Source organism: Labrus bergylta, chromosome 18, assembly GCF_963930695.1.
Source record: "Labrus bergylta chromosome 18, fLabBer1.1, whole genome shotgun sequence".
Classification (NCBI taxonomy): Eukaryota; Metazoa; Chordata; class Actinopteri; order Labriformes; family Labridae; genus Labrus; species Labrus bergylta.
This window is the reverse complement of record NC_089212.1, coordinates 11,717,249-11,732,578: the sequence shown is the minus strand read 5'-3', so window position 1 is coordinate 11,732,578 and position 15,330 is coordinate 11,717,249. Positions and strand designations below refer to the sequence as shown.

General features: G+C 42.3%; 1 protein-coding gene across 1 annotated transcript in view; it reads right to left on the bottom strand.

Moving 5' to 3' along the window:
- LOC109981382 (pleckstrin homology domain-containing family G member 3) overlaps positions 1-15,330 on the bottom strand; it is a 31,351-nt gene that overhangs the window by 11,642 nt on the left and 4,379 nt on the right. Inside the window, exon 3 of the mRNA XM_065966648.1 lies at positions 2,005-2,546. Coding sequence (XP_065822720.1) covers positions 2,005-2,546 — 542 coding nt within the window. The remainder of the gene's footprint in view (positions 1-2,004; positions 2,547-15,330) is intronic.

Here is a 15,330-nt window from a genome sequence, read left to right as displayed (position 1 = left end):
GAGTGAGTTGACGAGAGACAAACATGCACACACGCAGTGACTATATAAAGAGCATTCCATTAAACAGCTTGCACACACACCCAGCTGCTCAGACGCTCGGTGCGAAAACACACACGAACACACACAGATACAAATTGAGCAGTGCTGCCGGGCAGGCCAGATGAAGAGTACAGTCATCAAATCGCACTACTGGCTGAACTGTAGACGCTCATAGATGGAGCATTCCAGCGCAGTGCGAGACATGCTGACCTGCAGACAGTCTCCAGTCTCCTATTGAATAACTCACCATGCATACATACATACATACATACATGACCTTTGGCACAGTATGATAGACATAATCAATTGGTAAACTAGAATCATCCTGAGAACCTCAGACCACATTCTTGTTTTAACAGTACAAGTGTGAGTCCTTTGGGTGTGTTCTGGCCAGGGGTTTGTGATGTCTTTACACATGTGAGACCAGCTGGGTCAAACAGCTGTCCCACATGTATAAACTGTATTTCATGGATAGAGTGAAAGTTGAGAGTGTGAGATAGATTAGATACAAAGGCAGAGTAGACCTAGCTTCAACAGCTGCTCATGGGCTCAGTGTCACTATCAAACGGAAGCTTTTGAATTAGTTTGCTGGGGAAACAATGTCAAAACGAGGGAAGAGCTTCTCACGTCTCTGTCAAATTCATGTCTCCGCGTGAAATTGAAAGGAGCTGCAGGGAATTCATTTGATGGGAGGCCATACTGAAATCATGAAAGAGTTGAGGATACATCTGTGTTCCCACACTGTGGCCTATGGAAAATCAATCACTCTCCTTTAATCAGTGTTATTGTTTCAGTTGGAGCAAAGATGGAGGTGTTTTTGTTGGCTGGGAGAGCCTGAGAGCTCGGGGGCATGATGGAGCTTGATGCAGCAGCCCGTGTGACCGGGTCCAGACTGGGCTGGGCTGCTGCTCATGTCAGCTGGAAGAGTTAAAAGTCCTGAAAAAGTGTATGTCTGGAGCAAGTCGTTACTCAAGCTGCCACAAGGGCTGACCGCCCTCCCACAGCAACAGCTAAGACGCCAGGCGGGCCTGAGACAAGGTGAGGAGAGGTGCTGGCTGCTTTGCTGCCAGTCAGCCGCAGAAGTGCCTCACGTGTTAAAGACATTACCATCAGTGCAGTGCAGACTGTTTGACCGCAGAGACCTGCTGTAAACACAAGGGAATATTTGGAGCTAGACAACATTATTGGGTCTGGAGTTGTTTCCAGACTTCAGAAGGTAGAGGACGTGATAAGATGTAAGCGCTCTGTTTAGTGGTAAATCTGTCCCTGACCCATTTTTCATGCTTTAACATCTCTGCGATGAGGTCTCAACTATCTCTGACTCAGATCAGAAAGCCCATGATTTCGGCCGTGAAAGACCTGCACTATGTCCCGGTTTTGACGTGTTTGTACTCCAGATACGAGTTCCATGATCCCAGGCTACAGGCTGTAAACTTTCACTGCACTGTAAATATACAGAATGGTTTATGTACAAGACTTAAAGCAGATCATAAACTGCTCCACAGCCTTCATCTCAACAAACTGGAAGTATTTAAACAGAGCACACAGTTCCCATATGTCAGGCTTGCATATTTGTCAGCTGACCAACCCGTTAAGAAATCAGAATGGAGTTAGGTAATGAAAAGGAAAAGAAAAATCCACTGCATGTTTAACAAGTGCCAGACTAGTTTGCGGCCACAAACAGCTGCTTTGAACACAGTAGACATTATTTGCTCTAAACAACCGTTCAGTCCAACTTCTGGTTGGCCAAATTCAGTAAATCAACTCTAAAGAGTTCTGCAGACATGAAGTCACTGCTGCATACAAATCCAAATCAAACATATGCTTTAAATACACAGAACACTGATGAATAACTCTCCAATATATATATATAAGGTTTGGCTCACAGTGAATACTTGGACCATAGCAAAAAAAACTGTAATGGAAAGTCCAATTAGAAGTAGAAAGCCCTCGACATCCACTCACCTCCACGATGCTGCGCAGATCCTTGACGTACATGCGCTCTGTCTCGATGATTTCCATGACAACACGGTCCACATAGGTCAACTTTGGGTTGGGCGCCATGGCGTCTGCGATGACAGGTGAGGCTTGGATGTGCGGTATTTCAACTCTTGCCTTCCTGTTAGAGCAGGCGTTGTTGTTATTCCACTGGTTGGCGATCACCCTGGACTCCAGCCGTTCCTGCCAGCGGCCCCTTGAGTCTTTAATGTTGGGACTCTGGTCCCTGGCTGTTCCTCCAGTGCTTCCAGCCGGGCTCAGCTCCAAGTCTATGTCCTCCTCGTTCTGTACAGGTGGAGTGGTGGAGGAAGGAAGGGCTACGGTGCTTCCAAAAAGGCTGCGACTATCCCGGGATGAACCAGAGGACAGGGTAGACACCAGGCTCACTGGACGCTCGCCCTCTCCGTCCAGTGGCTCCTCACATAGCCGACTGTAGCAGTCCGGGCCCAAGTCAACGTGTTGCTGGTCATTTTCAGCATTAGAGAGCGGCGAGGACAGGTGAGGAGATTCTGGGACAGGTAAGAAGAAATACAGACACAAGTTAAAGCTTTGCTTTTAAGAGATGCATATTTTTAACTTTGGATTAGTATGCAAAGTAAAACATTTATGACGACCACAGTTCAAGATCTAAAAGGTTCAGTATTTCTAGTTTCAAACAATAGATTTTGGTTTCAGTATAATAGTAAAACATCTGCTCTACTCTTTTTCCAACTTTAGTGTAGGAAACTCATTCACAACTTGTTTTTATTCAGCAAGAAATATTTCATATTTCTTACTATGTATTCTAAACAGTGACAATTAAGGGTGGGAATCACAGGGTAACTTCCAATATGATACCCAACAATACAATTTGTCTTATGTGGCACACGATCGCAATAATATCACAAAACAACAAGTCTGCCATTACTGATGTATTGCAGGATAATCATGGAAGGATGTAACAATATCCTTATATAAGTAACGATATCTGTTTAACTGAAGTATACAAAATGTACTTAAGAAGGTAAAGTGCTGGATTAATGTATTTAGTCTCTGCAATTGTGTGTCAACGCTTCATCGTTTAACTTCTTATTACCACTTTCAGAAATAATCCTGCTGTTTTCTTTTCATGTTTTTCAGCTGTCAGCTTCTTTCTTTAACCCTAATTCATGTCATAAGAGACATATTAGCAGGGAAATCTGTTTTGTGTGTCATATTTTTTCAAATTAAAATACTGATATTGAACACCAGCGATTTAATAATTTTAACACACGAGCCTGGACTACGATAAAGTTCCTTATCAATCGTTTGTGGTGTGTAACCAGTCTGGCTTCTGTGCAGTTGAGCTGAGGGTTTTAGTCAAGAAGTTGTGCTGAAAATGCTGACAACAAATGGTGCAACAACCACACACTCAAATGTGTCATTAATATTTTTAGAACACGTGATAGAAAGTTCAGAAATAGATTTTTTTTGATTAGGAAATGTCATGCTAGATGACATTTCTAGTTTCATGATAAACTAGATCCTCTTTAAAATGCTCTTTCATGATGACTTTTCCTGCCATTACTGATCTACATCAAACTGAAAAACAGTCAAGAGACAACTCCAGTTGAATGTAATACTGAGCACACTAAACAGACCACTATTCAGTAATCAATAAAAGACAGCTCAGATCAGTGTGTTTCTCCTCCCAGACTGGGACACAGAGGAGTGGTTTACAGTAAAAGGCCTCGCTCAAATCATTACTGACATGGCCAAATTACAACACTGCATATTCTGGAAAACCCAGCCATTTCCTCCTGTCCTCCTGACTGCTGAAGGCTGAAGCTTGGAAAAACAGAGTCGGGGGAAACTGATGAGAAAGGGAAAAAAAAAATGGGGAAGGGGACCAGGAGCTTTTTGTTTATATGTCTTTTCTGGGCTTCATATGAATCTCAGAGAAATAGAATCCATATTCTGTTTCACATCCTTCCTGGCTGAATGGGGAATTTTCCTCACAAACGTTTCCTAAATATATGAAGTCATGTTGTTGTGAGAAAGGAATACTGAGCGGCCACTGTGCAGAGAGCTCCATTTCCTTAAATATTTGCATGGCAGAGGGGGTCAAAACCATTTCACCCAGCTAAAGAAATAAGGCTTTGTCATGTAATTTGACTTCAGACTAATAAATTGAACTCTACCAGGCACAAACCATCATTAAGCCAAACAGTGAAATGACGAACGTTAGTGGTTTATGGGAATGGAGGGCATAATCTGGTGTTGATAGCTCACAGATGTAGCTAATTTCAAGAGCCTTAAATACACTTTCTTCCACTAATATTGACAACTTGTAACCTACATGTGGTCATCACAAGACCATTGGCCAGCAGCCAACAGCTGATAACACAAACCTGATGTGGGGAAAAGCTGTGTTGTTGATCTGGAGGAGCCTGAAACCAATCTGATTCACTATTATTAAGCAAAGTCACTTGAATTATCTACCATGTGAAGTTTAATAGAGAACAGCCAACCTTTTATGACTCTCCTTGGACTATATCATGTAGAAACAAGACAGATAATTCCCATGGGAAGTGCCAAACGTTAGCGATTTATGAAGCCTTAAAAAAGTGTGACATGCAGCTGGATAATGGGTTTCAGATGAGGAATCAAAACTGCCTTTCAGTTGTTCAGAAACACACACAACACAGCCCACATATACACACCTCTTCTGGCATCCTTAAACTTTCCATGAGTCAGATCTGAGCTCATCAGAGTCTCTCTCACACTGCAAAGCTTGCTCCACAATCCCTACTACCACCACCGAAACAGTTCCCATGCAAAACCTCACCAAGAGTAATGGATGAGTATTTACAGGCAGGAGCTGACCACTGGAGAAAAGTCTGTTTACACTCCATGACAAATCACAGGGTTGATGGTGTGAAGGGAGTGTAGTGGTGAGCTATTACACTCACTACAAATTAGAATGAGGCATCCGCTTCCGCCGCCGCATCTGTCTTTACATTTGGTTTTTGAGCTTTGGCGTGTCCCGCATCTGTAACTCCCTTCCTCTTTCCTCATCTTCCTCACACCCAATATCGCTCTATAATGAAGCTGCTGGGCTGCAGACTGCAGGCAATGCCGAGACAAATAGAGGGAGAGGAAGAGCACAAATGAACACCATGTTTGCACACTCAGAATCAAACTGAACTGTACTAAAGAGTAAGCGTGATGGCAGTGTAAAGGAATACTATCTGAAAAAAATCTTAGGACTGGAGAACACACTTGACTTTGCTTGTCCACTTCAGCGCAGGCAGCTGTTATCTGTAGCTGATACCAAAAACATGTTTCAGAGGAAAAAAACAGTGCTGTTGGACCCGTCACTGACTTTGTTGAAACAGGCTGTGTGGAGGAATGTAAATGACCTGGTCAACGTGCAGGTCTAAGATAAGAGGAGCATCTGCTCCCACGCAATGTTGTGCAAAGGGAGGTTTTTTATTCAGAGTGTCGCTCTGAATAAAAAAACAAACCTATGATCTAAACCCTTTGTCTAGCATGCACAGGCAGAGAGGAATATGCATCTCTGTCAGTTTAAAGTGTCTGCTCTTACTCAGTGCCATAGAGTCCCTCGCATACATTTATCACTGATCTGTGAGGGCTTTGAGGCCAAGTGGCAAGGCCATGCCTGTGACTGTGCCTCTCTGTTCTCCAGAGTGGAGGACTGTAAAGTGTTTGGTATCAAATGTGGCTTTTTCTAAAACCTATGCACAAGTTTTATTTTATTTAAACATTCTCTGAGAAGTTTCATGTCGTTTATGGTAGTGTCTAAAAATAATACTGAGGCATCTACACTCCTCAAAAAAAGTTTGGAAACATTATTTTGGTCAATTATTTCGGCCCTTTAATAATACTAATTGGTGTTGTATTTTATATCGTTGGAAAGCCTGATTAGTCACCTTTACAACGAGGTATAACTTGTAAGGATCGTGCATTCGTGGAATGAGCAACACAGCTGTGTGGGTAGCGCCGCAAAAAAATATGCCAAAATCCCCTGCAATGTTCTTCTGTTGGTATTCACTCCTTGACAGTTGACAGTGTAAGCAGTCAAAGAAGGCTTACTATGGGAACATTAATGTACATACTGAATAAGAAAACGTGTCATATTCAAGCATTTATTTTTCTCAGCAACTAAGGTCAATTAAAAGATTAAAACAAGTCTAATTTTGTAACCATTGGCTTTACGGCAGAAGAGATAATCTTGAAATGCATCTTTTTAAGCCCAGTGATGTTTTGGCAATACCTGCAGGGAACAGTCTTTAACAATAAAACACTGTGACAGGGGCAGTCAGCAGCACAAACTACTTAAAACTAACTGTGATCTATAAAACCACCAAATGGCCATGGACCGCAACTATAACAAAAATAACACAGTTTGACACGTTTTGATTTATTTACCTATCTGTTTTAAATACATGTTCACCAATCTTCTATGAGGCGATATCTGTAAACATCTTAGGATGAGAAATGTGGAAAATGATCAGTAAAACATGTCGATCACAGTGAGGTCAGCTGATAAAATACTTCTTACAAGGAATCATTTGTAAACTGGTGTTACTTGATTTACATCACATTTCTGTGGTGTTGTAGTCAAGACCACACTACGACATACCCGAGACCAGAGCACTCAGAGACCAAGACAAGACCAGGACATTTAGAGAATAAGGCCAAGTCAAGACCAAGACCAAGGCAGGGCGAGACCGAGATAAGACCATAAATATCAATAAAAAAAATCAACACCTGGAAGATTGCGGCTCTAACCGGGGAAAAATATTGAAATACAAATGAAGTGAAGTTATTAGTTGTTTTAGAAAAGGTTATTTTCCTTCTTATCCTTTAAAAAAGTAGCCTTTCAGTGGTGGTCTTGACTGGTCTTGATTTAAAATCCGGAGTCCGCCAAGTCCAAGACCGAGACAAGACCGAGTAAAAATGCCTTTGATTCCGAGAAGTAGACCGATTTCCAGTACTACCTTTCTGGTACAAGTTAAATGTGAAGAGAATGATTGCTTCATCTCTGCATAGTTTCTTTGCAGATATGAAGCAAAATGAAACCCTCTTAACGCAAAAAAAAAAACCTCCCTCTTTTTACCCAACAGCTCAGTGGACACACCTGTTAAATCATAACTTACACACTAAGGCTGCACAGCTAAGTATAAGGTCCAGAACAAAAATATTCTTTTGAGCCAAGCCATGGTTTTTCCCATTCAAACACCTCAATTTCACAAACCCACTCAAGAAAACACAGCACTCTCACCTTTGTTTCAGAACTGAAACTCAATACAGTTGTTAACTGGCAGACATAACCATTAACCAAGTCAAGGCCACAGAGATAGTGTAGTATTTGGACTACACTTCAGACAACCTTTTAACCTCCATAACTCACAGCAGTTTTTATAAATCGATTTAGTCTCAACAAAGTCAAAACCAAGTCAGTTAACCAAGTGTTCAGAGACAGTATGATCCTTGATGGATTATATTATATAAGCAGCTTGTGTGTGAGAAGATTACTAAAGTTGTTGCTGAAGGGAAAATGGTTGGAATTCCAGAAAAAAAACAAAAAACGGCAAACCCCTCATTGTAATTCTTTGAATTCCAGTTTCCTGGCCGTTTAGCCGAGGTTAACATTTACAGACAAAGATGTGTTAATTCTACAAGCATGACCTTCCCTTCTCTTTTGTTGCTTCCCTGGGTCCAAATCCCCTAGACAGGGGCTCACTTTAATGCAGTGCTGGCATACCCTAACCCATGTATAGGTCAAGGTCTGTGTCACTGTCAAGTTATTTGGGATGTCAGGACAAAGTCAAGCAAAGTAGCTTCCCAGGGCCAACACCCTTTGGATAAAAACAGTGCACATGGCATAATTGTTCCAGGGAAACGACAGGTGCTTCAGGGTAAATGCTTCTGTCTGTTTAATCACTGAAGCAGACGAAACGTTCGCTCATCAAGGGGCTCGCTGACTCATCAGTCTAGAACTAATAAAGTAAAGTCTGCACTTGTTTCTATTTTAGTCTGAGCTCATCACGCAGGTAACAATGAAGACTTGTCCACCACTGACGCCATGTTGCTATGAATGACGAGCGGTCCCTAATAAGGTGGTGCAGAACAGACACACATTGAAAAGAATTATTCCAGCACCTGGTTATTAGCTGTGCCAAAGAGATGATCTGTATCTGTCTGAAGAAGTTAGCGTTTGGATAACAAAGCATTCCTTTACAAAGAATACTGCATGAAAACAATCTTTGCATGTTTTCTAACTTAATATTACCCCCTGCTTTAGGGAAACGATAAGTCACAGCACGCAGCCATGACGTTAGTTGTTGGGTTGTGAAACTCTGCATTGGTGTAACTCCCATTATCACATCAACAACATTTCCCAGCCATGCAAACCAGACTCCATGCAAATGCACGCCAGGGTTAGCAATACTTTTCTTACAAACTACTGTTTCACACTCACGACAGGATGAGGTTAATATGCTTTTTTTGTATACAGTACAATGCAAACAAAATGTTTTCTTGACTTAAGGTATAGGGAAACAAACTACACACATACTAGGGTACTTACTAGTCTGCCAGCTTTTCAAATAAGATACAAGTCAATAACAGATAACAATCCCTGCCACAAGTTGGTTGAACAATGTGTAGCAAGTATTTATAACTTACCAAATTAATGTAGTGATTATTATAATGTTCAAATGTGTCAGTCTTGCATACCTTTCAGATGCTAGGGAAGAGATTTGTCCTCAACTGCAAGAAATCGAATGAACAAGGTGTCCTTGATGATTTCCAAATCAACCAGCTCCTGTGATCACTTTTGATATGATGAACGATGAGTGTGCACTACACAGTAAAAAAAGCAACTGTTTCAGAGGAAGACACACCTTCATTACCGTTTCAGGTGAACCTTGTACGACCCTCACTTAATTCTTTAAAATTATAGAAAAGTTTTGTGCCATCGTTCCCCCTGTGCCGTCTCTCTGGCTTGTGGCTTTTTGTTTTCTAACCAAATCAGGGGCCCAGAAACAGGAACAACATAGTCTATCTATGTTCAGCATGCAAATGCTTATCCTAAAGCTGCAGGAGCACTGATCACCTGATACCAACTCTCTCCCTCCACTGGAAAACAGGTAGCAGAGGCCACTCTGAGGCACCTTGACTGCTTATAACATTTCTTTCGCCTGTTTCATCTCATATTTTAAGTTAATTATGAGAAAAGAAAAAAACAATAAGTGTAAGATTGACATCACTGTGGACAGAAAATCCCATGAACAGAACGAGCCTCTGCCTGCCCTGTAAGTAACAGCACACACTGCCGCTCCTGCTTGATTCATGCTGACTCATGTACCAAACGGTGATGAATTTGAACCCAGTGGATGATGACTCACATCTTTATTCCTATTGTGATATTTCCCCCAGACACTGGCTTGATCATACCTGCTGTTACTGCATAATATCTGGTGATAAAAATGTGTAACATTTTTTATTTCATCACATTGAGTCATCAGGGATGATATGCCTTGTTTCTTGGGTGCCTGGAAACATCTTGGCAGCTACTTAACACTACCTCAATCCCCTTTGGACAAAAATGATTTTTTAAAAGAGCTGATAATTGGGGATGTTGTGTTTCTTGCAACATACTCTTATCTCCCTCAACTAAAACCAAAGTTCAAGGCACATTCTTTTCCCTTGTCACCCGTTTTTCTTGACGTTATTGTGATTAGAGAGCGCGCTTTCACCTCCCTCCCATATTAAAGAAAGTTACAAGGTGGAACTCCTTTCCTAATTGGATGTTTGGTATAGTTACTCACAAGAATGAAAAAAAAAAAACTTCAAACAGGCTCTTGTGAGGACTGCTAATCTTTCAGAGCACAACGGGCTAAGAGAGACTGTTTTGAACTACATCTTATTAAAGCCCTTCAGCCCCTCAAGATCCACCCTGAACTTCCATCATCACCATCCCTCACCAACCGCTGCCACAGCAAGCTTTGGGAAACAGTTGGTGCTTTCACAAATACACAAAACTCCTGAAAACTCCCTGAAGTTTTGAGGGACAGCTGCATGTGTGAATGCAAACAGATTTTGCGACAATGACTTTACCCCGAAAACTTTGGAAGTGCTGGTGTCTTTGACAACAATGAAGCAGCCAGTACGTCCTCCTTTCAAGTTTCCATTCTGGTCCAGATTGGTCTGTATTTGTTTTGCCCATAAAAAGGTAGGCAGTTTTGGCCTTTTCAGACACCCCTCGGTTTGCCAGGCAAACGGCAATCACACGGGTGTTGCAACGATGTAAGCGGGCAAGCTAACTGGTTCCGATTCTGACTGACCTAAAAAGCCTTTTTTTTTTTTTTTTTTTATAAAAGGGATACTTCAACAATTTACATTAAGCTTTGTATCATTAGAAACCTGGTAGTATTTTTGAATGGTCGTGCATCCCGCCCTCATTTTCCCCTGAGATGGGAAATCTTTGTATTTCTGAGTCTGAAAAGGAGCTTCCAGTGATTTTTGCGTCACTGGAAGCTGTTGCGGTTAGCAAGGTGAAACTACAACGCTAGTTCCTCATATTTTCGACCACTGAAGCTACAGACCAATCACAGATCAGTGGGTGGGAACTCACTCCCAGAATTGAAACCTAAGGCTCTATGGAGAAAGCTGATAATGGCAAAAAAAAAAGTAAATAAAGCAGCTGATTCTGAACTAGAGGACCTTAGTGGGAGTGGCCTGCGGTGCTGTGCATTCTGGTATTTGGTGTCTTTCATCCACATGAGCCAAAAAGACACTTTCTGCCTTTTCTCGGCCAAGAAGGCACCAACTTCAAAATGTATTTCACATTTCTACTACATATATGACCCAATGTCAATACAGATTCATGTTTCAACGGGTGAAGTATCCCTTTGAGCTACACGACCAGAAACGTGGTAAAACTAGGATAAATATTGGAGATGATTTTGAAAAATTGAGAGAGGTTAGAGAGCAGAAAGGTTTCAAGACCGAGTCAGAGCTGGCTAAACACTGAAGCTTTCATGTCAGCGACATGGCAACCCACGTGCGCCTCAACTCTAGGGAGGAGGGGCGGGGGAAGTCAGCTCTCTCCAATGTTTTGAATTTATACCGCAGTAACAATTTAAAACACTACGTGTGAGAGTTACATATTGCTCCTTTAAATTGAGTGAACTGAAGTGAGAATGCAGCAGGTAATATTCCAGAAAATGAATCATGTGTGAGTGGGAGGGGCTGATGACGTTTATTTAAATTGTAGAGTGTGATCGCGGTATATATGAAACGGTTTGCCAGTTCATTTTTCTTCACTCTTTGTTGATACCGTCACACTATAGGTAGCACTGATACAATTGGATATTAAGACAAAACATTTTCATCATAGCATCAGACTGTTGCTTCATCTGTCTTTCACGTCAGGTCTTGCCTCCTGATAACCCCAACCCCCTTCCTCAACCCCGTCATTTCCGACAGGGACTACCTCCCGCTGTGAGGTACATGTGTGAACAAGCAATTTAAGGGTCAGCCTGCCTTACATGTTTGTAGACATTTTCAGGAATGTATATTTGAAACCAGCTAGCTCTAAACGAGTTAGTTTGGTACTGATGCCTTTGAGAAAAACTCCTCCCCACCTGGCAACGGTGAATGGCTACCCCTAAGGGGGGCAGGAAGCACAAGCATAAAGGGTGCCTCCAAGGATTAGGCCCCAGGTCTTCACAAACCATTATCTAACAGAATGAGTCAGAACATAGGAGATTAGAAACTGAGAATGATGGCCTGGACTGATTTCTTGTCCTTTAATGGAAGGAAGAATTTAGGTCAATTTAAAAAGGTTTTCTGCTTCAAAAAGTCCTTCTTATGTACAGGGTAGATTGATTTACAGCTTCCTTTGGCCTCACAAGGAGCTTTTAATGCTTTGTTAATAATTAGCCTAAAGGTTGGTAAATAAACGGCAGTGGACAACAGAGGCTGAGCACACATCCACACAAAGTGAGCCTGCATTCCTCACCAGCTGTCAAGGTCAAAACATTATTCTGGAACGTTTCTGGGAAATTCTGGTGTCTAAAAATGAAAGTGTTTTGTGAGATGGTTCGAAGAGGAAGGAATCTCAAAGGACCAAAAAGGACAAAACTCCTCAAGCAGCTCAAATTTAATCCTGTCCTCCTGTGCTCGACCCTGGCTCAAAAAAGGACCCAGCCGTGCCAGCTAACCTCAGTACAAAGGCATGTGATGATCCACTTAGGAAACTCCTCCATCAACAAGCCCCCCTGTAAGGGCCCTCGAGGCACTGACACACAGAGGCAGCTTTGGATCTTTTCACATTTCCTCAACACAACGCACACCATCTGGGCCCTGAGGTGTGAGTCCATTGTAAACTTTACCACCAATTTGACAGTCTACTACCAAACGGCTGTCCTGTTAGCGCCTCTCTCCAGAGTCCACACAGGCTGAAGGCAGCAGGACAGGTGTGTGAAGCGTGCAGGGGAGATGGTCAGAGAGGAAAACTTAATTTACTTCACATCAAGCCAGAAATTAGATGCGGTGTCAAAAGGGTTAAATGATGTCACAGCAGTCAATTTTTTTTTTTTTTACAGTTTGCTTGGACGCCCAATAAAAAAAGACCAGATATTATTGTGTCATGCTATAAATGACAGCACTAAATACATGAATCCCTTTTACAATATCATGTAACTAACCTTAACCACTGTTGTGTTTGGTGTCAAGTCTGCAGAGTCACTCATATATTCCAGTGCAGTGCATGCTGGATTACAAAACACAGACTGAATGTGAAATGCTATGGAGGAAGAGTTTTATTGATTCAAATGAGTTTGTAAGAGGCCATGTAACAGGAGCACCAATAGCAGAGAGCCTGTAACTAATGTGGGTAATCCAGCGGAAGAGCTCTATAGGAGGAATGTCATTGTAAGAGGCTGTAAAATCATTTACATTGAAATAAATTCTTTTGAGGCGTACGAGAGTCTCAACCAAACAATAAAACAAAATACAGTGAATGTGGAATTCTATTTCAATAGTAGCTCTGTTTTATAGTGATTTATACAACCTTATGCAATCCTAGTAAGACGTTTTGAAAATATAGGATGATTGTGCTGTGTGTGTGTGTGTGTGGGGGGGGGGGGGGGGGGTTTAAGCGACTGTCAGTGCACGACTATGAACTTGAACAGGAGTTGCTGCAGGCTCACCTGAGGCTGACTGTGATTAACGCCAAGGGCAATTAGGCAGAAAAAATGTTCCAGTCCAAGAGCTCCCACTCAGAGACGCAGCCATCCCTGCCATTATATATCTATGTCCACAAGCCTATGTCCACTGGTCTGGAAAAGCTGCAATGAATGGAGATGATCCATCCGCCCCCCTCCAGAACCCCTTTTAAGCTGTACAATCTGCACACACAGCTACATTCCTGCCTGGGGTGAAGAAGGTCAGAGTACACTTATCTTTAAAAGAGATGCTTCATGCTGCCTCAGGACTGTTGGCTTGACAGGAGGGACATGGATTAGCTTTTTTAACATGATATATGAATGAAGATATAATGTCCTTGGAACATATCGTCTATACTAAATCCAAAATGATTCCACATACTCTAGCAGAAGTGCTGTTAGGTTTTCACCAAAAAATCTTCTTCAAACACAAATTAATTACTCCTTGCTGACTCTGCAGTTCCCAAAAAAATGTAAACCAATCAATCTGATTGATGCGGATGCTTCATTTGATTGGCTAAACAGCATGAATGCATGGCAGAGGTTTCCAGTACTCAATGTGATATGTCATGTGGTCACATGCTGACTATGCATGTATGGCACAAGTGCATAAAATTGTTTTATTATTTCATTTGCATATCAGGTAGACATTGGGGTGTGCATAATATGGCACTGAAACATGTTATTTTTGGGCCTTTTTTGCCAATATTAGATAGGACAGCTGAGAGAGACCTGATATTTTGGGAAGAGAGATTGCGAGATGACATTCAGCAAAGGGCTGAGGTCGGATTCTAACCCACGGCCGATGTGATGAGGACTGTAGCCTCTGTACATGGGGTGTGCGTTATAACCACTAGGCTATATGGCGACCCTGAAATTAAAATGTAATTTATTTTGCAGCCCTATGTACATCCAACAATGGCAATGAAGCTAAGGTGCAAATTTTGACAGGACATATGTAAGGCCCAATCATCTAATTCTTCTAAATAAAGGGAATTAAAATAAAACAACAAAAAACATCTGAAAGAGCAACTTGGTACATAGTAGAGCCAAAATACATCCTTTATGCTCGTTTTGACTTTTGAGGGGCCGTTAAAAGCTCAGAACTGTGTGGACCTTCAGGGGAATTGGTGCAGGATAGTCACCACAAGCTTTCTATTGTTTACCTTGACCAGACATGGGGGCTTCCCTTCTCCATGTGCATTCCTTTTGCCTGTTAACCATATCCAATCACCAGCTCACACAGATTACCAGCAGACCTGCCCCCTTAATTACCATCCATCCATCCGCAGCAGGCGAGACAAATCAGTCACACTTTATCTCAAACTGATACACAGTCAGGATCAGTCCGAAAATGTTACAACTGAAAGTGGGCGTTCTTTCACGCCAAGGTGATTTCGCTCCTGACATCTGAGCAGCGAAATGATCTGTGAGATCATGTCGTCAGTGCAGAGTGGCCGACACAATTTTTCAGAACGGCAGGCTCGGCAGCACACGTCTCCCCCAGCCAAAAGCCTCCTCTGGCCAAAGCTGAACCAAGCAGATAGAGGTAGAGGAAAAAGGGAACCATTCACACACTGGTATTCTTCAGTGGAAGCCCAGCACCAAATGTGTTCAGTAGAGAGGAGAGGAGGCAAGGGGGCGGAGAAGGGGGGGTTGAGGGCCAGAACAGGCAAAAAACAGATACAAAGGAGCCCTGTGTTAATCCTTGGACTATGTGTCTGAAGATAATGAACACTAAAATAATATGTAATTTGAGTTGCCTCCAGCATACAAGGTCAGCACTACTGGCTAGACCAACCATCTTGGCCGTCTTAGATTCTGACACATTCTGGTTTGATGTGCGAGCGTTCAGGGAGTTTCAGCCGGATGAAAGGGGTTGGACGAGCTCCACAGCCACACAAAGAGCCTCTCTGCCAGTCTGGCCTGTAGGAGGGGAGTTCATAGCTCTGACCGCCCTGCCTCTCAGAGCCTCGACATTTCCTCTTTCCTTCCATTTCAAGCATTTTTTCTCCCCATTTGACTCTGCTGTACTTTGTGTTATTTCAGTGAACTATTACCATTAGGAATAACT